The sequence below is a fragment of the Botrytis cinerea genome, chromosome 3 (genome assembly GCF_000143535.2).
Source record: "Botrytis cinerea B05.10 chromosome 3, complete sequence".
Lineage (NCBI taxonomy): Eukaryota > Fungi > Ascomycota > Leotiomycetes > Helotiales > Sclerotiniaceae > Botrytis > Botrytis cinerea.
Genome location: NC_037312.1, coordinates 102,427 through 126,809, shown reverse-complemented (window position 1 = coordinate 126,809; position 24,383 = coordinate 102,427). Strand labels below are relative to the sequence as shown.

At 44.1% G+C, this 24,383-nt stretch overlaps 9 protein-coding genes across 9 annotated transcripts; 3 read left to right on the top strand and 6 right to left on the bottom strand.

The window, feature by feature from the left end:
• Positions 1-514: 514 nt before the first annotated feature.
• BCIN_03g00380 (hypothetical protein) lies at positions 515-2,282 on the bottom strand. The gene is made up of 2 exons (XM_001548827.2): positions 1,376-2,282; positions 515-1,325 (listed from the first exon to the last, which is right to left on the bottom strand). Exons 1-2 carry the CDS (start codon positions 2,144-2,146, stop codon positions 573-575), a joined length of 1,524 nt encoding a protein of 507 aa, XP_001548877.1. The 5' UTR covers positions 2,147-2,282; the 3' UTR covers positions 515-572.
• Positions 2,283-5,212: 2,930 nt separating this feature from the next.
• On the top strand, positions 5,213-7,013 carry BCIN_03g00370 (hypothetical protein). Its single transcript, XM_024691676.1, has 5 exons — positions 5,213-5,759; positions 5,807-5,877; positions 5,938-6,317; positions 6,371-6,438; positions 6,493-7,013. The coding sequence occupies exons 1-5, from the start codon at positions 5,705-5,707 to the stop codon at positions 6,876-6,878; spliced, it is 960 nt and encodes a 319-aa protein (XP_024547447.1). The 5' UTR covers positions 5,213-5,704; the 3' UTR covers positions 6,879-7,013.
• Positions 7,014-7,299: 286 nt separating this feature from the next.
• BCIN_03g00360 (hypothetical protein) lies at positions 7,300-8,594 on the bottom strand. The gene has a single exon (XM_024691675.1). It carries the CDS (start codon positions 8,339-8,341, stop codon positions 7,442-7,444), a length of 900 nt encoding a protein of 299 aa, XP_024547446.1. The 5' UTR covers positions 8,342-8,594; the 3' UTR covers positions 7,300-7,441.
• Positions 8,595-9,063: 469 nt separating this feature from the next.
• On the top strand, positions 9,064-11,498 carry BCIN_03g00350 (hypothetical protein). The gene is made up of 3 exons (XM_024691674.1): positions 9,064-9,135; positions 9,188-9,353; positions 10,058-11,498. The coding sequence occupies exon 3, from the start codon at positions 10,413-10,415 to the stop codon at positions 11,250-11,252; it is 840 nt and encodes a 279-aa protein (XP_024547445.1). The 5' UTR covers positions 9,064-9,135; positions 9,188-9,353; positions 10,058-10,412; the 3' UTR covers positions 11,253-11,498.
• Positions 11,499-11,913: 415 nt separating this feature from the next.
• BCIN_03g00340 (hypothetical protein) lies at positions 11,914-12,841 on the bottom strand. Its single transcript, XM_001548819.2, has one exon. The coding sequence runs from the start codon at positions 12,605-12,607 to the stop codon at positions 12,233-12,235; it is 375 nt and encodes a 124-aa protein (XP_001548869.1). The 5' UTR covers positions 12,608-12,841; the 3' UTR covers positions 11,914-12,232.
• Positions 12,842-13,642: 801 nt separating this feature from the next.
• Positions 13,643-15,690, bottom strand: BCIN_03g00330 (hypothetical protein). Its single transcript, XM_024691673.1, has 2 exons — positions 15,605-15,690; positions 13,643-15,433 (listed from the first exon to the last, which is right to left on the bottom strand). Exon 2 carries the CDS (start codon positions 15,343-15,345, stop codon positions 13,693-13,695), a length of 1,653 nt encoding a protein of 550 aa, XP_024547444.1. The 5' UTR covers positions 15,346-15,433; positions 15,605-15,690; the 3' UTR covers positions 13,643-13,692.
• Positions 15,691-16,116: 426 nt separating this feature from the next.
• On the bottom strand, positions 16,117-18,034 carry Bcprd5. Its single transcript, XM_001548815.2, has 4 exons — positions 17,562-18,034; positions 17,294-17,377; positions 17,033-17,240; positions 16,117-16,979 (listed from the first exon to the last, which is right to left on the bottom strand). Exons 1-4 carry the CDS (start codon positions 17,824-17,826, stop codon positions 16,253-16,255), a joined length of 1,284 nt encoding a protein of 427 aa, XP_001548865.1. The 5' UTR covers positions 17,827-18,034; the 3' UTR covers positions 16,117-16,252.
• Positions 18,035-19,497: 1,463 nt separating this feature from the next.
• Positions 19,498-21,422, bottom strand: Bcspt14. Its single transcript, XM_024691672.1, has 2 exons — positions 20,799-21,422; positions 19,498-20,743 (listed from the first exon to the last, which is right to left on the bottom strand). The coding sequence occupies exons 1-2, from the start codon at positions 21,269-21,271 to the stop codon at positions 19,744-19,746; spliced, it is 1,473 nt and encodes a 490-aa protein (XP_024547443.1). The 5' UTR covers positions 21,272-21,422; the 3' UTR covers positions 19,498-19,743.
• A 125-nt stretch (positions 21,423-21,547) lies between these two features.
• Bcdbp6 lies at positions 21,548-24,379 on the top strand. Its single transcript, XM_001548813.2, has one exon. The coding sequence runs from the start codon at positions 21,619-21,621 to the stop codon at positions 24,073-24,075; it is 2,457 nt and encodes an 818-aa protein (XP_001548863.1). The 5' UTR covers positions 21,548-21,618; the 3' UTR covers positions 24,076-24,379.
• Positions 24,380-24,383: the final 4 nt, after the last annotated feature.

Genomic DNA, 24,383 nt, shown 5'->3' with positions numbered 1-24,383 from the left:
GTAGCAAATCGCATGTGACGGAAAAGGAAGCTGGAGTAGAGGGCACAGTTGAAGGTTGCAATGGATTTGGCTCCAAGACCACACATCACCATACACCCAAAGAAGTTTCTATGCAAATTTGAAGAGACTCATGGATGCAAACATGTCGACTTGCTAGATCCATTCGGGTCCCAACCGTGAAGAAGGTGAAAGTGGAAATATCGACCCATTCTAGTAACCGCTTTGCATGTATATGCAGGAGGAGCACTTCCATCAAGATAGAATTGGCAGATGCTTACTTGAAATAGTATAATTGCAGCTTCCGATAGTTGGATGTACTCCTCAGATAGTTGAACACAAGCAGAGAACACACAACGCAGAGAGGTAGCATCGTGGCTGACTAAATATCCGTGATAAGAACACGCTTTGATGCCTAAGGCACCGATAATATCTTCACAGACTTCTTCAACTCCCAGCTTAGCAACTGAGACAGCACATATACAAAATACTCATCATGTATCAAAAGCACCTTTGTTGTGTGCGATTTTCCGCGCAATATTATATATAAGTGTTCTTAAGCACAATGGCTAATCCTAAACTCCAATTTTATAACCTCCTGGCATCAATGTTTGGAAAAGTCTACTTGGGTCATATTTTCTCGAAATAGACAAAAGCTTGGCCTCATTCGTTGCTCCATATCCAGGGAAAATGCTCTGAAAACCGGCTGCATCGCCCATGTAGTTGAAAGGATCGTATAGCCCGGCCGCCTCCGTAGCATTGTTGATAGCGTAAGTTGTTTTCTCGACCCAAGCGGCAACAATTTCATCATAAGACGATCCAATCCATTCCACAACCTCCGCATAGCAAAGATATGTGCCTTTTGAAGAATCAAGGCCTAGCGCATTACCACCACTCGCCTCCGAGGCACTCAACCAAAGCGAACCGATTGGTTGCCAGTCAATCTCGATGATGGAAATGTTCTCCGCTGGAAGTTGAGCATACAGCTCAGGAAGTGCCGAAAAAAACGTATCGTTGATAATCTTTATTCCTTGAAGAAGCTCGTCATATGTTTTGCCCACGATAGTTCCAGCAACGAACACGTCATTAATATTGGGTGTTATAGCGGTGTTGGTCTCAAGGGAGAATTCTGTGAGGGTCTTGAAGTCCAAAGTGTTGCTGACACTCGGGATGGAAGTAAAAGGCTCAAAACAAGCAGGATAGCTGATATTAGTGCTATCATAGAAGAGGATGACGGCACCAACAGAGGTGGTTGAGTCAACAGGGATGACTGCAGGAACAATGTGAGAAAGTGGATCGACGATATTCGTGGAGTAGTTTGCAATGGCCTTTGATTCTTAGTATATTTCTGTCAAATGGTGAGAAAGAAAATGCCTACCGCATAAAAGTCCGGGATATAGTCCTGTGCGACGGTGTATATACCAGCCCAAATTCCTTCCGATGGGACGGTTCTCAAATCAAATTTTGTAACAACACCAAAGTTGCTGCTACCTCCTTTCAACGCCCAGAAGAGATCGGCGTAGGAGCTGGAGGTGACGTATACAATCGTTCCATTTGCCAGGACCACCTCATACCCAATGACCATATCAGCAGAGAATCCATGTTGATTTCCGTAGAAGTTTACGCCACCAGCAAGAAGGAGCCCTGGTACACCAACTGAAGCTAGGCGGCCCCCAAGAACAGCGCGATTGTAAGTCTGAAGATAACTATACACATCCCCCCATCTATGCGAGGGCCCGACAGAGACAATGCTGCAATCGTCAGATATCGACAGTGTCGTCATGTTTGACATGACCATCAGCACGCCGTTGTCAATATTGTTTGATCCCTTAATTGCCATGTGGCCACCGCCTCTTACAGCAAACTTTCCTTCTGCCGTCCCCAACAATGCAACTGCGGTAGCAACATCTCTAGCAGTCGTAGGTCGGAAGACACATTCAGGACTCAAATATTCCGTCTGAGACCAAAAATTCTTGTTTTCGTACTGGTAAACGGTACTATTGGAGTAAAAGACTTTGTCCGGGAAGATGGCTTCAACTGTAGCGCACCCAAGAACATCGCTTCCGACATCGTGTATGAGGTTGTTGGCTGAAACCCAGTTGGCGAAGAACAGCGGACTAAGAATGAGACCGAGGATAGCTCCCGCCATGATTTTCACTTAACTACCAGAATGGCAAGCAATCGACAATCGACCAACAATGATGATTGCACGGAAAGATGTCTTTACATACCTTCTTGAAGAAAGCTACTAGCCGTGGCGTAGATTAAATCATCGGAACTTTTTCTATGCACGTTATTACTAAAATTACCAAGGTGTGTGCGAGTTCATCCTGCATGGAATGACTTATTGCCGCCATTCCATATTAATTTGTACACCCCTAGTTTATTGTAGCATTATATTTCGGATTTAGCTATGGGTACGCTAGAAAACGTGGGGATTACTTGCGGTGAAGACAATCTTGATGCAGATTGCCGTTCATTACCCTATGCCACCGAACTATTGATGAGCTCCACATCGCGTCTTCTAAGCTACGATAACCCACGCTACCGAAAACGTGGTGCGCGGGTTACCAGTGGCTCATGGTAAGTTTGGGCTAGCACACGCCGGACTTCTTCTGTTTTTTGTATCTCGTACATACCGTGTGCTACTGACTTTTTCTGTTGCTCCCTGCTTTCGACTTTGGCTATACACTTGCATTGGCCGTTAATTGTCAATCTCCAAGGTTTATTGCTGCCGCTGGAGTATATTTGAGCCTTGTGAAAGGATATACTGACTAGAGATTTTATCGCAGTGCTGTAGCCTCTCCTCAAGTGAGGGACTCCATTTGTTCATTCGTTCATTTAGTCAGGTCCAGCCGCCAACACAAGCCCAAACAAGTGCCGGAGAGCTGTCCGACGGCGGGATGTTACCCAATGACCGAGGCTATTGAGGCCTTCAGCAAAAGCCTTCTTCAAGTACATCATCAATACGCATAATTGATTGAGCCCTGTCCTTGAATAGAAGCAACTCCGTAGCACATCTTTGGATTTTCAGCACAGAAAAACGGGAATGATCTTCAAGTGGGACAGCCCCATGTACGCCCACTATAAACCCCCTGTATTATAGTGGATAGTCAATTTTCTTGGAGGAGTGATCCTTATAGTGTGTTCCACTATAGCTATGTGTCGATATGGTTTTGAGGATCATTGTAGATGTGTGATGTTACACAGACACAGATGACCCAACTTCTTCTTGTAGAGGGAAATGCCTCAAGTCCAATAATAATTTAAACTATTACGAAAGTTCTAATTTTTTGACAATCAGCTACTAAGTCCTGTTCTAGTTCTTTCTCCATATCCTCTAGGCTACCGGTTTCTGGGTCGGCTCGCCCCGATATTACGTATCGTCTGATAGGAAGGATGCCCGCTAAGCTATTGGTACTGACTCGAACACTCCTCATGACAGTCTGAAGTGTCGATTGTACATGGTAGAATAAACAAGTCTGCTGTAGTATCGCAATCTAAATTCTATACCCAATCCAAGAACTGGTTTAGAACGTTGAGATGCAGCCAAATCTAAGGTAAGGGCATCTCATTTTACCGAAGATGCGCCTAGAAAGGAGGCAAGCCTATCGATTTTCAAAGAAATCGGAAATATTATCACCAAGTCAGTTCTAATTACTCATAAAATAGACACAGTTTAAACATTGACTTACTGTAATTATGGAAGAGCATTCCGATTTCTTGTGGTTCCAATCATCAACGTCTATGCAATATGGTCCAGCTACACGACTATCAAGCGTAAGAACAGACTCTCGATCGTCAGAAACAGTCGAACATCAAAATTCTCCGTTCAAATTGGAATCTATTATCAAAACAATAAAGCAACACCTATTCTCACAATATTCAGTGACATTGTTCGGTAAATGAATCTCATTTGTCTGTTTGAAAGCAGTCACAATATAGAATGAACCATGAATTCATTTTTAGATTCACTTTTGACGAAGAATTACTTTCAAAACTTCTCTTATTAGTGCTGTTTCTGTGTTCATTTTTTGTCTGACAATCGCGAGCCATCAGAGACCAAAAAGTACTCGGAAAAAGAAGTATAGAAGATATCCTAGAAAGTACAGTGGCGATAAATATAAATCAATTATAGTGATGAAGACTGCCGCATCCCACTACCGGCTACCCCTCCAACACAGAGCAAAGAGGACTAATAGTCCACCATACCAATATCCCTGTCACTTCGAGTGTTTCCAGAATTCCAGCGGAGCGGGTCCCATCATGCGGAGGCATTCCCACGTTTCTTCGTAGCTCGGTCCAACGTCAATGCAATAGATAATATCTCGTGGTGGTACTTTTCCGTTCGGATACGTTCGTAAAATTCAACACAAAGATGCTAGTTCTTACCCGTTCCACGTGTTCCATTGTTCCATACGTTCCATGCAACGACTTACCAGCATATCCTAGGACTTTGGGCCGTCATCAGCGTTGGAGACTAGTGATGCACCAGGGGTCTTAGTCTTAGAACAGCCGAAATGACCACCCTCATCTCTTATATGAAATTTGAGAAGAAAGAGAAGAATGACTGAAGTTCATACTTTCTTTTAAGTTTCAAAACAAAAAAACTCCAATGAGCCTGGGTTGGGCATTCCTTCGAAAGTCCAACATGGCATGTGATTTTGAATACTTCATGAGCTATTGGAACCCGGGACAGAAGCTCGATTCTAGGTTGGGGATGATACATATCCAGAATACCAGACGGTGTGTTGTAGAATATCGCGAAGGTACGAAGCACTCGTACAAAAGATGATTTTGAGCCATGCAACTGTGCTTTTTCTAGATGTTTAGATACGGCAGTGGACATATCTTGAAGGCAAATTCAGAAGCCGCGGCAACCTTCGTCATTTCAACAAATTACTTCAAGCTGATCTTTTGATAGTCTTCTGTCCCTAGAAGTTGAGTTTGATATAGCAGTGGTTTTCACAAAGTCTATGACAACAGTCTAGCAAGGAAGATGGGGCTGCATCTTGGCTTCTCAATCTTTCGTGTGAGGTACCAAACATATGTTAAACCCTTGTCGCTACAGGGTATGTTCTACATGAAGAATTCAGATCACCCTTGCATTAGGTAAATCACGTAGATCCTGTGCTTGTTTACTGGGGAAAATGCTCCCCAATAAATTTGCACATGCATGTTGGAAGGTGAAATTGTTTCTGGATCCGCACATTCAGCTTGAACTGAACAAACGGCTATACACATCGCAAGTATTGATGGAGTGAAATTGCTCTACGAAGATCATAACGCAAGAAGAATCTTGGCACCGGTCGCGGAATCTGCTTAATATGAATAACAGCAAGTATACGGAGAACAAGTCTTTCAATTCAATTCACAAACTCAACTCTTGTCATTATGTCTTCATACGATGGTATCGTCTACTCCATTCCCCCGCCTCCAGGAATTACCCCAAATTCGCAGGCCCCATATCATGCAACCGGACTCGTGGTAGTTATATGCGTCTTCGTTCCTCTGGCTATAATAGCGGTTTCCGTTCGGACTTTCACGAGATCTAGAATTGTTCGAATATTTGCCGCTGATGATTGTAAGTTCTCATAACCATATTGTCGTATAAGAATAGTTCTGACCTAGTGTTTATGAGTAGATGTTATGATATCTGCCTTGGTATTCTCAATACACCCCTTGGAGGTAGAAGTTGAAACTGACGATGTGTTCTCCCACGAAGCTGACCTCAATTGCCTTAACGGGATGCATTCTGAATCGTGAGATATCTTCCCAATCTCCATATGTGTCTTACTAACGTACCCAGTACTCGACTATGGACTAGGAAAACATCTGTATGATGTGCCACTTGACGATTTATATCCCAATTTTTTGAAGGTATAGTAAGCCCTCCATAAATGTTCCTCTCCTCAGGAGCTGACCATTATGAACGTCTAGATTAACGTCATTGCTGCCATCCTTTTCTGTGCTGCAACTGGTATGGCAAAGACATCCATTCTTCTCTTCTACCGACGCATATTTCCCTCTCGGAAGTTTCACTGTGCTATCTGGGGTCTGGTTGCATTCACAGTTTGCTATTCATCTGCAAGTGTTCTGGCGAATGTGTTTAGCTGCCGTCCTATATCTGCATCTTGGGATATCAAATATGCAGGAACAGCAGAATGTATCAACAGGCCTGTGTTTTATTTTGCACAGGCAGGTTTGGGCATTGCAACGGACTTTGCAACTGTTATTGCGCCTCTCCCAATGATGTACAACTTACAGATCCCTATGAGGCAGAAAATTGGGGTTGGGGGTATATTGATAATGGGAAGCTTGTACATCTCCGAATTTCCGAAAAAATCTGGGTCCATGCTGACTTCTTCACAAGCGTTTGTGTCGTTAGCATCATCCGTCTAAAGTCTTTATACGTATTGCTTAAAGGCAGTGATCTCACCGGTAACTTTTTTTAGCCTTGAATTTTTAATTTGCACCTGCTTATATGTATTATAGTTGACACAGTCGATGCCCTGACCTGGTGTGTTATCGAGCTTAATCTCAGTATCGTTGGTGGATGCGCCCCTACCCTAAGACCCTTTATGCGAAAATATTGTCCCAGAGTGTTGGGAAGTTCGGGGCGCATGTACGGCTCCGATGAAGCGCGTCCCGGAAAAGGCCATTCATATCCTCTCAAAAGCCACGATAAGTCAACTCCGGCAACGAAAGATAGCAAATCGCGATTAGGAATTCCGGGTGGTAATACAGTTACGGGCGAGAACGAAAGCGAGGAATTCATCATTGGACAGAAAGACAGCTTGCGAGATGATTTAGAGTTTGGAGGAATAGTTAGGACTGTAGACTTTGGGTACGAAGAGGGAGTTGAGCAAAGAGAGAGATAAACATCTGGAGACAGTGACGTCTTAAATCGAAGACAGCGGTGCCATCACTGCTAGTCCCAAAATACCACACTGGAGATCTCTAGAGATACTGCAATGTTGCGCATCCGCGGCATTAAAGAGAATTTTTAGGCCACACAGCTCGAAGTACAGTTTGTCTGCAACTAGCAATGCAGATCTGGCGCTCTGCGGTTGTCCCCGGATTTGTTGGCGACTACTATCGCCTATGTCAAGGATTTATCAACAACATTGCGGACGAATTTCTCTTGTGCGTCTACTGTAAGCGGCTCTTAACCAGTCCGGTAAAAATTGAGCTCTACTGCTTCTAAATTCTCCAACTTGGAAAAAACAGGAAGAGTCTTGAAGGGTTGTCACAATCTTCTCGCAAAAGTAATGATGGGGGTAACAATAACGACGAAAATTATGTATATACTTATGAATTCCTAATTAATAATCAAACAAGAGATTAGTTTCCGCTAGAGAAAGACGTCAAGGTGACTAAATAACTAATTTCAATTTTTGCCTTACTCTATTTCCATCTTGTAGCACAGTCCGTTGAAGCGTTTCTAATCCTCCGAACCTAAGCAAATTCCCCAGCCTTGACATAAGGCTTCTGAAGCAGCAACTTCATTTGTATCATCTTGTAGGAAGAGGTACGGCCACATAACGTCCCACTCTTTCCCCGCGTCAGATTCTGCACATGTTGGTCTTAACATATTAGCAAGATGCAGGTATTGTTGCCTTGGTACTGAACGGATTGCGTCCTTCGAAATCGCGAATTCATTACACGGAGCTGAAAACTTGTTGGGTACTTCCTTGTCTGGAAAGCTCTTTTGAAACAATGAGATGACGGAATCATTGGTTCCCATGCTTGATGCATCCTGGAAACAGAAGGGGAGGAAGCCCCGAGATTGAACAGTAGCGAGGTCAAGACGATTGATCAGATCCGTTTCGGAGATTGGGCAGCTAAGCTCTGTCGCTTCCCATTTGTTGAGGAAGATGGAAACAGAAGGTAGATTATCGTAATATTGGTGGAGGTATTTCAAATAGATGAGGGCTTCAGAACCTTTGTGTGTGGACGCCGGAGAAGTGTGTTGGATAATTGCTAGGTTGTCTTTCTTCAAGCCTTTTGTCCATCCTGATGAATCGCTTTTCGATGTGAAGGAGGCGATTACGAGGTTAATCGTTGGAGTCGAGGAATTTGTGATGGTTGGTAGAGCAGCGGAGGAGGATGGGGCATTGAGGTATTCACGAAGAGCGGTGGGGCCGGCCCAAAGAAAAGATGTGATGAATGCGACGCCCGTTATTGAGTATAGAATGAAACGAATATATGGGAACACGTTTGATGGAGTTGGAGTTTCTCTAGATGCTGAATGAGGGTGGGTATCAGCTTGCTCTCGCTGTGGCAAACGTGAGTACTGTGGCAAGCTTCCGCTTGGCTTTTCTGACCAAATGTTAAAGCCCATATTAAAATCAACAGGTAATGTCAGTAAACTTTTTCAAATGAGAATATCAGAGAAAAGGGTTATGTGATAGAGTATACGGATGGAGTTCCTTCACTTATTTCTACCTTTGTACACATTCGTTATGTAGGTCGGAATACGAGCCAATACTAAAAGTAGGTGGGTCTTCACGTAAATTGAATTGGCCTCCATGCCGATTACAGAGTTCAAGGGCCAGTGATGTCAATTGAAACAGACGACAACCTGTAAAAGGCGCTTGTCGTTTATTCCAAAGGTGGATAGCCAAGATCTGTGGTCCGCAGTCAGCATTTAGGGCCAAGTACAACAATATAAAGGTCGATGTAGCCCATCTTTAAGCGCCCGTCTAGAAGTTATCGTGATGCCTATCTTCATCGTGGCGCCTTTCTTCATCATAGAGTTCCTCGTGAGCAATTTGGGTGTAGAGGCCGCTGTATCGGCACATCAGATCAAATTCCGGCTTTTCATCATTAGCTACCTTCGTCCACCGATTTCGCTTCTTGGCGAGAATCGATCGAGTCTGACTGCAGCAGTAGTATTGTTACGCAAACACTATCAAACAAACGATGGCGTCTGCACTCACACCACGTGTTGTTCACGTAAAGGAATAAGGATGATTAGGGTTCGATAATGACAATCAGATGATATATGATGGCCATTCGCGCCAGCCATGGCCATCGAACCTTATTCTTGTGCTGCACAGCCGTGGCAGGAGCTATTCCATATCATTGCCATCGCTATGCTATCTCTGGCTACTGGCGTCAATGGTTGATATTCTAGTTGGTATTCTAGTGATTCCCCACTGCTACTCCACTAATGTCTGCTTTAAAGCCATTATTGTTGGTCTAAGCTGCACCGTAGTAGGGTTTTAGTTGGTCTCCTTTTAGGTTTTGGCTATTTGATACCTCAATACTTCTTGCTTTTCCCATCTCCTTTGTTTCCAACAAGAACAACAACAACAACATTCATCAATTCTCACGACAAAGTTAGTTTTATGGTGAGTTGCCATTTCTTTCTTCACAACAAAAACTGAGAGCCTCCAAATGCATGCTTCAGGTGAAAATCCTACCCTGCCCCGCTCTTTGCTTTTGGGTACATGCACGTAGCTTCCGTGCCACACTACCTGCGGCTGAAGCTTGGGATGATGTACGCACTCGAGCCCGTATATGAGGTCGTACACCATCAATAACAAAAATCGTGGTCATGTAAAGTTACGTGCCTGTTAGAGACCGAGTAAAACTAGAGGGATCGTCGGGAGGGATCATCAGCCAGCGCGTTATCAGGTGGTCGTTCTTGTTTGGTTTGTTCAACATCAGTCAAATTCCGTCGAGTCAGTGACTATGAGGAACATAACGAACCTTGAATATCATCTCATCTCTCCTCAAGAAGCCCAAATTCAAATCCTTCGGTGTCCAACTTCGGAAGAGACATTGAAATCTTTCAAATCATGCGAAATGCCCAACACACCTAACACACCTCGATATCATCAATATTCATCATGTATTGCGACCGATCCAGAAGCCTGAAGATTTAGGTTGATGAGCAATATAGTTTTCGTTCCAGATTGCTGTATTTCAATCCTGGGTCGGGCTTTTGACCGTATAATCTAACCATGACCATTCACTCTGTCGCCTCATACATGCAAGCAGTTGTTCGTGTTCGTTGACGGTACGAAGCTTTTACTAAATTGTGAAATTTTAGACCTCTTCCAAACACAGTGGTGTCAATCAGTTTCTGTCTCACTTTTGCCAACACGCGAACTAGCAATAGACCGGACTATTTCCTCGAATTCACCGCTGCTCCAACCATAGGAAATTCATTTTTAAAATTCGATACATTCACTCGTGGCTAAAAATCCGCGTACAACCAGGAGTTGCATATTTACTGCCTAATTCTGCTGTTAACATCCAACGTGATACTTGCCAAACAGTTCACAAATTCGAAAATATTCTCAGTGGATAGCTTACTTTCGGCTCCTTCAAACGAACATATATACCCAACAGGAACCCCAGTGTCGTATCAGAATCTTCTTCTATCTCACGTGAAACACGCCAGAATGTCATCATTCCCACAGTTCAGACAACTCCCAGTCGAACTTCAACTCAAAATATTCTCTATTTCTCTTCAGCCAGACAGCGTTGTACCCCGTATTGTCAAAGTCGATTTCGCTCCAGAATTCCATACATACAGATATCAATCTCAACCACCACCACTTACCCAAACATGTCGAGCTTCTCGTGAAGTTGCTCTGAAGTGTTATTCGATCCTCAATCCCTCCATGCTAAACAAACGGGGCGCTATATATTTCCATCACGCCGTTGACATCCTACACTATCATCCTCACTGCGAGCGCCACTATGACCATGACTCGCTTGATACGACTGCATTGGATCCAGATCTTCCAACTCATCTCATACGGCATATAATGATCACACAAACATACCTAACCCTAAGAGCAAGTGATTCCTTCACCTGTCCAATCTTCGAGTTGAGATATTTCGGGAATTTAGAAACGTTGTATATAGGATTGCCAAGTCATGCAGAACTAGAAGAACATAGTACACGTTGGTATACAGAACTCATGAGACTCACCCCAGGTCACAAAGACGCGCCGCCTTCACTGCCTCATCACCTAATAGCTTTATATACACGCGAAAAACTCGAAGAGGCTTCTGGGCGCCGAGATATTGTACCGGGACATACATTATTATCGGGCGACAAGGAAAGCCTACGCAAGCATCAGCTTTTAAGTTGTTTTGGGTGGCAAGAAGGTGGTATAAGTGGTGCGTGGATTTGTGGTGATGGGTCCGGAAGGGGCGATGGAAGGATTAGGAGAGGAGAGGGATGGCAAAGTAGAGAGTTGCCGGGATTGAAGTATGTAAGAGCTTGCGAATGAAGTAGAATTCTGGTTTGAGGTGGTGCGGGTAATTTCTATGGCTGGATATATACGCTGGGTCGAGATTTTCAAGGTCTGGGTGGAAAGAGATCGAATGGGGATACCATTGTCTGGTGTCGAGTATAACAATGATTCCTTAATTAAGAAGATAATACTAAAGAAAATCTACTGGGACTACTATCACGGGGGTTGCTATGATTCTATGCTTTGCTTCAGATTCAATAACAAACAATTAAAATTCTACCAAATGTGTAAATAATCAACCACAGCACTCTCGCCGAACTCGTAAGCTTCACAACGCCAAGTATTCCCAGCGGAAATGAATATCTTTTCCAGAATGGGACTCACACAGAGGTGGATCCCGCTGGATAAGCTAGCCGCCTGTATGGCACGGCGAGGATTGCACAGTTCACCATATGCGCTAGACTCTCGAAACTTGAAACAATTTCATATCGCATATGATTCCTTATTGGCAAAAGATGTTTTCGGTGAAAATCATATTGGAAAATATTGAAAAAGAGACAGGGAGGGAACGGACAAGATATCCTTGTGATTATCACGTGGGTGTTGAACGGAACAGTGGTATTAGACATATTGAGATGAAAGTAAGCTCTGAGTACCGACTGCACGGGAATGCACAAGAGATGTATGTATGTAAGGTTACTCGCACAGAAATTGAATTTCCATAGCTCGTTAGATCTGGGTATCTGACTGTTTGCTCATTCGCTGTCTATAGCTACTGTCTCTCGCAGCTGCTATAAGACATATTAAATACTTCTCTTCTCGATCGTGATTTCGTACATATCTTTCCTTCTATGTCTGCCATTACCACATCCTCTACAGTTTCTCCATCTGACCCCATATCGTTCTTCATTTACTCTTTCCGCAACTCCATTAGCCCCTTTTGTCTCCTCTATCTCCATCTCCTCCTCCTTTCTTCATCTCCTTTTCGCTTCCACCAAATTCTCATCGCTTCCGCTTCATGCTCCATAAGACATCATAATCACCTCTCCATCATCTAACACAGTCCGACTTGCTACCACAAAATCTTTCTTCTCTCCCCCGGGCACCGTATAGCTGACACTCGAACTCTCTTTCCCAACAACGGTTGTGGCAACTGCATTTAGATTACTACATGGCATCACAATCGCAACCGCACTACTGAGATATCCATCTGAATCTGCGATGAGGAGGGAAGCAATATTGTCGTAAGTGACCGTGCAAGTAATGTTGTTGGGTGTGTCGGTCAGGGTTGCGTCCCAACGAGCAGCGCCGAGGTTATATGTTGATATGTAGTCGAGGGCGAGGATTGGGCTGAGGAGAGATAGAAGCGTGAGAGTAGTTTTGAGTTGCATTTTGAGTGATGATAATGCTTTTTTGTTTTGTTTTGTTTTGTTTTGGCGAAGAGGATGGGGTGATTATTGATATCGTGGAGATAAATGCAAATATCCAGGAGAAAGTCTGATAATGAGCAATAAACTTTGGGTATCAGGAAACAAATAGCGCCGGCAGTCTACGAATAGTAGCGGGCGGGATCGCAAGATATATATCTCATCATCGACTCTACACATTTCATTCCATTATTAACCTGAACCCAAAAAAATCACCACCAAGAAAAACAATCTCCCAAACCCAGCAAACGTCTGCCCCACAAAAGCATGGCAAATCGCCAAAGCCCCTCTCCCTTCCCGTTACCTATTTCCATAATAAGAATATATCTCCTGCTGGTCCAATCAGAAGCCTACAAAACGATTGGTTCTTTACATTGTTTGTACATAAAGAGTACACAAGTGGATAAGGAAGAACAAGATTTCCAAATTCGGTTGAATTGGGAAATGAAGGGGTATGCACGGATGTTTGGTGTTAGGGGTTGCCAAGATGGTATTTGTGTTGATGAGATGAAAATGTGATGATAGCTTTTACTTTTTTGCTTTGAAAGGCCGTCTGGTCGTGGTGTTTCGAGTGAGTTCTTGGAACTTGGCGCTTATGTCTTTTTACGCATCGTGGGTGAGGAGGAAAGGATGCTTGGTGTCAGCATTCGTGTTGAGTTTATAACATCACGTTCCTCATTGTTTTCGTGTATCCCCTCTTGGAGTTTCGAGCAAGTGCTTAAGACTTGAATTGGAATGACATTAATCATCTCGAGAATTATAATTCTGGGGTGGGATGTTTTATCGGATCTTGAAGGTTTGAAGCTGTACTCGGAACTTGGCGCCGATATTTCCAGCACAATGTGATCTAGAAGTGAGAGGATGCTCTCACCTCATCTACATGAATCACAAGGCATTGGTTCTTGGCTTTCAATTGAAGACTTGGCTGTTAGACCACCGGAATTTTATTTGAAGAGAGAAGCGGCCAACTTCTTGTCACAAAGTCAGGAACCTTGAACCGCATCTGGCAAAAGGAATTTGTGATTTGCGGTGAAGATAGTTTGATCTCGTTAGATAAGAGTGATAATATACATTTGATCTCCTGCTTTATTGACCCCTGATACTTCTTGATATAATGATAGCTCATTCTCAAGTGAAAGCCTACCCTTATTTCTCATGTTCTCGAAGTCTTGCAAAGTTCCACTATAGCCTGGAGTTTGATATACCCCTACGCGTGTGAAGATCCCCTTCTTCCTGGCGACTGGAGCTATTATTAGCCCCTCTTCACAGTTATGTACACCAGATATTTGAGGTAAAAGAGATAGAGCTCCCCATTGAGCGTTTCGGCTCCTTTGATAAGAAAGTTTCGAATTTCCCATCATTTTCCTTGAGAATATCTTTAGTAGATATATTTTATGGTGATCTCTCCAGTCATCAAAATAATAATTGATACTGAATGATCCCTCTCCGATATGCACGGTCTTGCTGGTTCTATTTGGATACAACCCGCCAGAAGTTTCGGTTCCATCCAGTAGACTGACACATTCGATACGCATTGTTCCACACAGGCAATGGCCGTATAAATCAGGTGTAGTCCGAACCTGAACATCTAGAATCTTAAAATCATTTGCCTCCCAAGGGCTCGGGCGGTCATCATAAGGCGTTGTGACAAAAGAGTATAACCTATCGTATCTTATAGATCCATTCCTACTTGCCCAAGACCAACTTGGTCCCCGAAGTGGAAGTGACCCAGTTCCATTCTTATCGTCTACTGACCATAATAGAGCGAGGGGCAAATGCTCCCTCCATATTCCTGCGAGATATTCAACATTATATTTGTTGGCAAAATGTTTAGCAACGCCGGACAATGCTATAAGCTTGTCACTGCTTATTGTCAGTCGGCTTTTCGAATAGTTTCCAACTATGATTGACCAAGCACGACGAAAAGTGTGATATTGGGATTCCACAGTGCCTCTCTCTTCAAAATTAGTTGTCCTAGTCTCTGGAAATGTTTCATAGTGTATGCGTGTATGGCATTCAAATATAATCTGGGGGTTTCCCAAATGTAGAGTGCGAGGGCTTAAGAAACGTTCTTGAAAGGTCCACGCTCTTTGATACAATGGTGACTCACGACATGCTCGCCCATACATAGATCCATCTACACAAACCCACGCAAGCCTTGAATTGTCTCCATTTGAGTCATTGAGCCCAGAGCAGTTCTTCTGGCCTTCCACTTGCGTCATTAGATTTACGGTCCGAATCGAATTCAAATCCCTCTCGAAGAACAACCCTTCGTTACCATTTTGTGCTCCAGTGGCGGAGATGTTAAGACTAGAACCACCATAGATACTGGCCATAAGAGCAGACTCTTTTAACCAATCGTCGCCATTATCTTGAATAATGCATAAGGAATCGATCCATAGGTAATGGAATCCGAATCTCAGGGCCAGTTTAATTGCATCCTGAAAGGTTTTGGACAGGCTGGACATTGGTATGTCTTCTTTGAAAGACGCGAGGTTGCTTTTGAGCAGTTTAACAAAATTGACGTTTCCCCATACATGACTTAGTGTTGCATATTTGGAATTTGGCGGTATGTTTTTATTGCAAAGACGAATGTAGTAACGATGTTTCATTTTTGAGAAATTAATTTTGAGCAATCGTGATGGCAAGCTCGAAGCTAAATCTGTTGAATGGCTGCATCTTTTATGCAATTTTGAACCCATTTATCTGCCAGCGTGATACTTGCGGTAGAACCAGATCACTTAGTGATATGACGACTTTGAATGGGTACATTTGAACCACGGATACCAGCTTCCTGAATATCAGTCAAAGTCAAGACACTGATAACTTAAACTTCTTCCCATACAACAAAGTTTGCATTGGTTTGGGACCGCATTCTTGCATGCTACTTTTCTCTATAGTGTGTACCTCCCTCATATTCAAATGCTTGCTCAAAACGAAAAAAGGGTGTTTTGAACCTACCTAGTTCGGGCCGAAGAATGGTGATCTCTGCATATTGATTTCCTGGCCCTAGGGGTTTCTGTACATTTGACAATGCGCCGGCCCCTAGGCTGTTATCATTCATTGCTGAATATCTGGGACTTGGAAATATTGCACGTACGAGTCTACACACTGCGCAACCTTGCCTAGCAGAGTACTCGATGGCGCTATACGACTCAGAAGAAGCGTATCGTCGAAACCCGGGGAAATCCTTTGACTTTGGTATTGCGACGTTGATGGTGTCCTCACAATCCGCACATATCGGAAACTTCAAGCTTTCGCCTACGGAATTTTTGGCTAGGGAATAATATGGCATTGTGACGAAAAACAGTGGTCAAGGAAAGAAATTAAAGAGACTTCAGGCGAGTTTCTGAATAAGGATAACGCCAAGCTGGCAAGCACTGTCAGCATGCTTATTTACTCTAAAGCCCATCTCAGACTAGTGGGTGGTCAGATTCACATGTCAACTGCAAACCAGACATTTACCATAACGTTGAAGATGATTCTTGATTCGCTCATAGACAAGATAAAAACTATATACAAAGAAGACCAATGCCTGAACCATTCCTATTCACATATCAAATCCACATAAATTCGTCGTCACATGATCGTATCAATCATCTATAATAACTAATAAGCCCCCTTTGCACCAGGATACTGCGCAAATAGCGAACTATCAATACTCTTCAGCTGAGGACAACTCAACCCACTCAACGCTGCAGAAACCGCTGCATTCAGCTGACTCAAAGCAGAGGCAGTATTAGACAATAGACCCTTAAGGATATCAGGAGCAGCCTGCTGGGCAGCTTGGAATGCAAAACAAATCGCGTTATTTCCCTCGGCCAACGTGGTAACATCAAATACACCGCCCGTCAAATTCTTAAGATCGACGCCTGTGAATGAGTTTACCGTACCGGTATTTCCTCCAACGGAAAGGAACTCGGGGTGTTCAAGAGCTGCGATGTTGAGGTCGAGTGCGAAAGGTACGAGGCCGTATTCGTCGCCAATAGCGCGTTTGTACCAGTTGTCTGGGATTTTCTCATGTCCTTCTGTCCACACAAAGCTACCTGGTTCTCCGGTAATAGCATAAAATGACTTCAAGACATCGCCATTCAAGTATCCCTCAGGATATTCAGAGGATTTGTTGGCCATATATCGATAAATGAAAGTGTATGCTGCAGGCTGTACAGCTATTCCTGCAAAAGGTCCGTTGAAGAAGTATGGATTATTGTCAATGGATTGTTGGAAACGAGTTGCTCGGAAAGGAGTCAGAACTGATAAATCGTAACCGTTCGGACCTAGCGGCAAAGCGTACATCTCTTCAAATTGAGACATGATCACTTTGTAATTATTATTACTAGCCACCGTTAACAAATTTATCGCCCCACCTTGTGATGTGGTATAACTTACTATTGATAAAGATCCGGACGTGCAGGTGATACATCGGCCTCATATTTATTATGTGATCCAATTAATCCTTGAGGTTTACCGAGAAGTCCAACTGAGCTCAGCAAGCCTGCAGATGGAGGTCCTCCAATGGACCAACTTAGCAAATCCCCGTCGAAGACAGCACCATATATAGTGAGGAATGCTCCAAGATCAGCCCCCATGCCAAACACTATTTCTTAAATCAGTACGAGACATTCATAATCACGACGACATATGACTCACCGTCATAGGTTCCTTGAACAAATTGTGAAATTGTCGCCACCCCATTGTGAGGAATATAGTTGTGATTGGCCATAGCATTTAACCCTACATAGACGAGCATTAGCATTGACCTATGAAGCCAGTTTCGAAACCTTCCATTGTTGGTCGCGGTTTTGTTCTTTTAGCTTCTGGCGAAAAATCGAAAGAGAGAAAAAAAAAACGTATCAAGAGGCCAAAGAAGCGAGTATCTTTGTTCCAGACCAAGAGATCGATTCGAGGGGTTCCTTACCAGGGCAGGGACCACGTAAATCATTGGGCCCTGGAGCAACAAAGGCATGATCGCCTTTGTTGGATACATATTGGCCGGATGCAGAGAAAGAGCGAGGAGTCGATACGCGTTTCTCGATCCCAGCTTCAATTTGAGCAGTGATCTTCTCAAGAGAACGCTTCTCTTCTTCGCTCATGGATTGAGCATTATCAAACATGCGGGAAGGGAAGGCGAGGGTTCTTGCAAAGCAGAGGGCGAGGCCCGTTAATGCAAAACTATACTTCATCTTGAAAAACTCTTGAAAGATGGAGGGAAGAGGAGAGAGTAGGAGTGGATGAGAGCTGCGAATGGCAGAAAATTTGGGGGAGATCACTCATAGTTATGGTCCACACTTATATTGCCCCGAGTGTTGGAATCTGGAGTATGCCTGCCTGGGATGCTCTCGTAGATTTCCTTTACTTCTTGGCAGGCTCGCCGCAATTTCGCTGCCAGCCATTGCCAACTGCGCGTGATTTGATTCCTTTTGTCCACGCTTCCCTTCCTCATCCCATAACCCGGCACTTGGGTAATGGAGGTAGTAATCTTCGGAATTGTGTCTCGGTGGTCCCGACTTTCAAGGGTCAAGGTTACCCACAATAAGAGGGAGGCATTTTTCCTACCCAATCATCAGACCGTCATTTCAAAAGCAAGTATTTAAGATACTAGTGGCCTTGAATTTTCGAGCTGAAATCACCGCAAAAGAACAGCGTTGTGACATCCGAGGCATGGCAAGGGATCCAAATTGTTGATAATAGAATCTTCAGCTTAACATCAACCCAGCCCTCAACCTTAGTGGCACCGTAACGATCATAGCAAGCTGAGAGGGGATAAGGTTATTATGTGGCGTGCGACTAAGATGCCACTGGCGTCATTGGAATGCGCACAGCACCGGTAGTTGACGCAATAGGAATAATCTCCGACGATATTGAAGATTGAACTCGATCAACAGATCCTGGAAATGGGATGAAATCCTGGGATGGCATTGTGCTCTGTACAGAGTATACTCACAACGACTCTGATAGGCATATGCATGGTCGCAGCACGGGATATCAAGGCACGAGGCGGCGGTTTGACCATTCAGAAGAGCAAAGTCCTTAATATTGTGGATATCGGGTAGATCTTTGGGCACGTCCTTTGCGAGGGCACGTGATTGGATAAAAAGCGGCTGGGGCTGAATTTCTCTCCTTTGCATTTGGAACAAAACATATTCTTTGATAGGATTCCAGATAACTTGAAGGTAAAAGCGACCCCAATCCTTTCAAATTTATCTGTTCCATTTGTGGTTGATTTGCCATTCAATTGTTTGAAGAATTCTATGATCCAAATTTGAATGGGCTAATTCCAGCCTCATTTTTCTCCTACGTAGAGCACGTCCCATGCTGTGCCAGTTTGCGGGGCAGTGAGATCTACACAGTAAGGTCCTTCTTGTTTGGGATACGCACCTCGGCACTTCTGGGATGTCTGAGGGCTATTCACAATGTGGCCAACCACCCCAAGCGACAAGTACAAATACACTATTATACTGCCCTGGACTGGGTTGCATTCGGAAAAGACAAAACCTTGTCTAAAGCTTGAATTGGGGTGGCTGGCATTTCGCTGGCATTTCGCTGGGTTCACATCCAATCTTGTTTAGCCGGAGACTCCCACTCAGTCACAGCTGGAGTAAATTTACAGATGCAGATGCAGATGCAGAGTGTAATTAAGGGCGCTCGGGGGCGATATCTTTACTGCGTTTGAAAAGTATCGTGAAACCTCGAGGTCTAGGTAGATTAATCCTGGAAAATATAGAGCTAGTGTCTAGGTGCATGTTAATCATCAGACTCTCGATGCTCCAATACCCTCTAGCGCCAATATTCACTGGACGAAATCTTTGGGCAACAACATCCCAGGGCGAGAGTGGAAGCTGCCAATATCGACGTGGCCCGTATTTCATGGACAAAGTGACGAGAGCTACCCCAAAACCTTGTCTCATTGTAGGAAACGGTAGAATAGTAGATTCCTAGCCTTCCCATGACACATCCACCATGGCGCATGGATGGAAGCGTCACTATTCAACTCTTTTCTTACTCACTAAATCGTCTTGGACTGAGAATCATCGAAGGCCATGTCCTTTTCGTCATCTGTAAGAAATGTACCTCGCTTGTCCGCAATCAATCACATGATATTATCCGAATTCTCTCCTACTTTCATGATCCCTCCTGGAAGGGTCTTGTGGTATCTTCTTCGGCCAACTTCTCGAAATGTCAATTTTATCTCTAGGGGCAACAACTTCGAGCAGCAAAAATAACAGATAATCGATGATCACACACAGGCAAAAGAGTTTGCCTGCCCATATTCCACAACCATAGTATCTCTTGAGACGATCGATTAAAGCGAAGCTTTGTACACCAGCTCTTCCTCTCGTGGCGCTCCAGCTAGCTGCATCGGCTGCGTCATATCCATAGAATTCCGCTTCACTCAGAACGCCGAAGATCCCATCATATATCCTTTCTGTTCTCTCTGCCACATCTGTCCATGAATACATCAGCTTCACTTGATCGTGAAACTTTTCGGTACGAACTTTGTTAGCTCTCAAAGACGCAATTGCTCGGCCGGTAGCAGCAACTAGATCATCTTCGTCTGGCTTGGCAAAAACTGTCATATGTGAAGGAAGCACCTCTGGAATCCCTCCAACCTGCGTACATACAACATATAACCCACAGCTAGCAGCTTCGACTATCACAGTTCCAAAAGCTTCGGTCAAACTCGGGTGTAGATATATGTGCCCCCTGACCATAACATCCCTGACCTCTTCATGCCTGACAGGCCCTAGCATCTCAACCTTATCTTGTAACACGTTCTTCTCCAGCATTTGTTCAAGGTCGATGGCCTTTGGACCGGATCCTGCAATTATGAAATGTACATTGGGATGGTGGGCGAGAATTCGGGGAATTGCTGCAATCAATAGATCGGTCCCTTTATTATAAAACAGTCTAGAAACCACGACAATTGTGATCACATCGTGAGGGCCAAGTGGATATGGAGCTGGTGGAGGATGTTTTCCTGGGGGATCAGAGGGATATGAAGGGTGTGATAATGGTCGAAAGTTCTCCGCTACGACTGCATTTGGAATGACAGAGACCATGAGAGGATCAAGGGAAGCGCGTAAAACCGTGTTCTCTTTACTATAATGTGTCAGATGATTACGACTTTTCAAAGGATCAAATCGGGCAATCCTACCATGTGTGACTAACACACACTACATGATCAACATCGCTCAATGTAAATTTGAGAAGCTTGTTGATCAATATATTGCCGGCATCTGCGAACCCAAATAATGAGTGATCTGTAAATACAGTCCGCAGTCCCATCGTCCGTGCATGTAATATGGCTTCATGGCACATGCTACTCATGCTTGCATGGCCATGAACGATCTCAATCTGTTCTCGTAGGACGATATTGCGGAAGATTGGGAAGAATGAGAAGACCGTAGGAAAGGTACAGGAACGAAACATAACGAGGAATGGGACATGATAGACTTTGAGACCGTTTGTAAGATATCTGACACCTGTTCTATCCTCATATGCGTGTGTAATAATTATGACTTTGTGTCCTCGGTCGATGAGTTTCGTGGAGAGTTGGTAGATATGACTTTCGACGCCTCCTGGTTGTGGAAAGAAGAAGTCGCTGACCATGGCTATATTGTACGGCATTTTGACAACAATTACAACTGTTGTTGTTAAGTTCAATTGGTCAAGGAGAGAAATTTGACTTGGGTTCAGGGAGGAACCACTTGTAGTTGTCGTTGCAGATTCATCATCACGATGTCAATCAATATCATCAGAGAGTGCTGAAGTAGGAAGCTTTAAGAGCTTCAGGAGCTTTGGGGCCTAGACTTCCAGGAATTTAGCCGCGCCCAGCTAACTGCCACTTTAGTCGTTAAGGTCTCCGTAAATTTTTATTTTCCATTTCTCAATTCTTTCTTAATCGATTGAAGAAAGTCTTGAAAATCGTCAATTGGCATTGACAATCGTCGAATTATCAATTAATAAACTTACAAATGTATTCAAGATATGTCCCTCCTTCTAAAAAGAAGGTAACGGCGCAAAATAATTCTATTGAGGCCCCTCCATCTCCCCCCAAATCAGCCTCTCCTCCCCCTTTCGCCCCACCTGCTACACGGCCAGATGCCTCCTCAACTTATGCGCGTTTTATACCACCGTCTAGATCAAAATCGAAATCTTCTACGCAAATAGACGCCCCCATAGCTGCACCCGAATCGCCGTCTCCAGTCCCCAAACGAAAGCACGAAGATGTTGAACCCACGCCAGAGCCCATGTCCAAGAAGGCAAAAAAAGAGAAGAAAGAGAAGTCTGTGAAAGCAGTCATGTCGTCAGTTTCTGAAGAGTCGCATAATGATGCTGTGTTGCCAGAAGAAGCGCAAGAAGCGACGAAGAAGGACAAGAAATCAAAGAAGTCGAAGTCGAAGGTCGAAACCATTCCGTCTCAGGACACTGCAGAAGGTAATGAGGATATAGATGATACAAGACATAAAAAGGTGTTAGAGAAGCGCGAGAAATCTATCAAGAAGGCCGAGAGACGTGCGCGCAAAGCTGCCGAGGAGGGTCTAGGTGTTGAGAATACCCAAGAGCCAGAAGAACCTGCGGAGATTCACGATTTAGTCCCACTGCCGCAACCAGAACCGATTCCCGAACTTCCACCTCCATCGCTTGAATCTACTCTCCCTTCATGGCTTGCATCCCCGATTCTAGTCTCACCTACGACTACTGCCCAATTTTCCGATTTAGGGGTCGAGGTAGAAGCTGCCAATATTCTTCGGTCCAAAAGCTTTAATGAAGCATTCGCCGTTCAGGCCGCAGTACTTCCTCTCCTCCTTCCTGGGTCTCAGCAAGAGCCTGGAGATGTATTGGTGTCAGCGGCTACCGGATCCGGAAAGACTTTATCTTACGTTTTACCCATGATCCAAGATATCAGTCGTAATACGGTAACTCGTTTACGTGGGTTGATCGTTATGCCAACTCGAGAACTTGTATCTCAAGCGCGTGAAGTTTGTGAGGTGTGTTCGAGTGCGTTCTCTGCTGGGAGTAGGAAACGTGTGAAGATAGGCACAGCAGTAGGAAATGAGGCTTTCAGACTGGAACAAGCGAACCTTATGGAAAATACATATCGATATGATCCGATACTATACCACGAGCAAGAAGAGCGAAAAAATTCTCGATGGGAGAGTTCTGATGCTGGGACAGATGATGAAGGTGAACCGTTCTTCGATGATGAAACTGTTTCTCCTTTGCCTGATCATGTCATTGAACCGGTATCAAAGGTTGATATTCTAATTTGCACACCGGGAAGATTGGTGGAGCATCTGAAGTCTACCCCAGGGCTTACTCTACAAAATGTCAAATGGCTCGTTATAGACGAAGCAGATAAGCTTCTGGATCAAAGTTTTCAACAGTGGTTGGACATTGTTATGAACTCCTTGGCGACGGGGCAGAAATCACTTCCAAATAATAGGGATAGAGTGAGGAAAATAGTTCTTAGTGCTACAATGACTAGGGATATTGGCCAGTTGACCAGTTTGAAGCTCTATCGACCAAAATTGGTGGTCCTAGAAGGCTCATCAGCAGGTGATGATGGAAAGGGCTCACAGGCGCATGTTCTACCATCTGGACTTGCTGAGTTTGCTGTCAAGGTCGATGACGAGAATTTGAAGCCATTGTATTTGATTGAAATATTGAAGGGAAATAACATGATAGTTGAGAGCGAGATTAAAACTGACACAGACACGGATTCGGATTCGGATTCGGACTCGGATTCATCTTCTGATTCCAGTTCAGAAGACGACAGCTCAGAAGACAGTTCATCCTCAGACGAAAGCTCAGATTCAGACACTGATTCGGATTCGACGCCGGATTCGAGACCAGCGGCCAAGTCGAGATCAAAAACCAAAACTAATCCACTACCGATCGATCATGAGCCTCATGGTGTACTCATATTCACCAAATCCAACGAATCCGCCATCCGTCTCAGTCGTTTGCTTTCCTTGATCAACGATTCCTACACCAATATCATTGGAACCCTCACTTCCACCACCCGTTCCTCCGAGCGCCGGGCCTCTATCGCCTCATTCTCTCGAGGCAAACTCCAAATTCTCGTCGCTTCTGATCTCGTCTCTCGTGGTCTCGATCTTCCTGATCTTGCACATGTCATAAATTATGATGTTCCTACAAGCATTACAAACTATGTACACAGAGTAGGTAGAACGGCAAGAGCAGGGAGACAAGGTTCTGCATGGACTTTAGTTGGGAACACTGAGGCGAGATGGTTCTTCAATGAGGTTGCGAAGAGTGAAGAGATTAGGAGGAGAGATGGAGAGAAGGTCAAGAGGGTAGTTGTTGATGCAAGGAAATTTGGCGAATATAAGAAGGAAACTTATGAGGACGCTTTGGAGGAGCTGGGTCAAGAAGCTATGGCTATCAGGAAAAAGAAGTCTGGCTAAAGGGTGGACTAAAGTATATGGAATGCTACACAAGTATAAAAATTTAATGACATGATGTTGTACAATATTCTACGTTTCATTCACCATGAACGAGTCCTATGATTGAGATTTTCAGACGATGCCTCAAGTCATACACACTATCGGATCAAAACTTTTGGATTTCAATAAAAACTGAAGGGGGAAAAGGCACACAGATGCACTGTGGTAGTCGTTATTCAATTTTTCTTGCAACTGAAGAGATAAACAACCTTCTCAATGTTAAGCTACATAATGGGCCTTTAATATGCAAATCAGGGATGAGATACGAT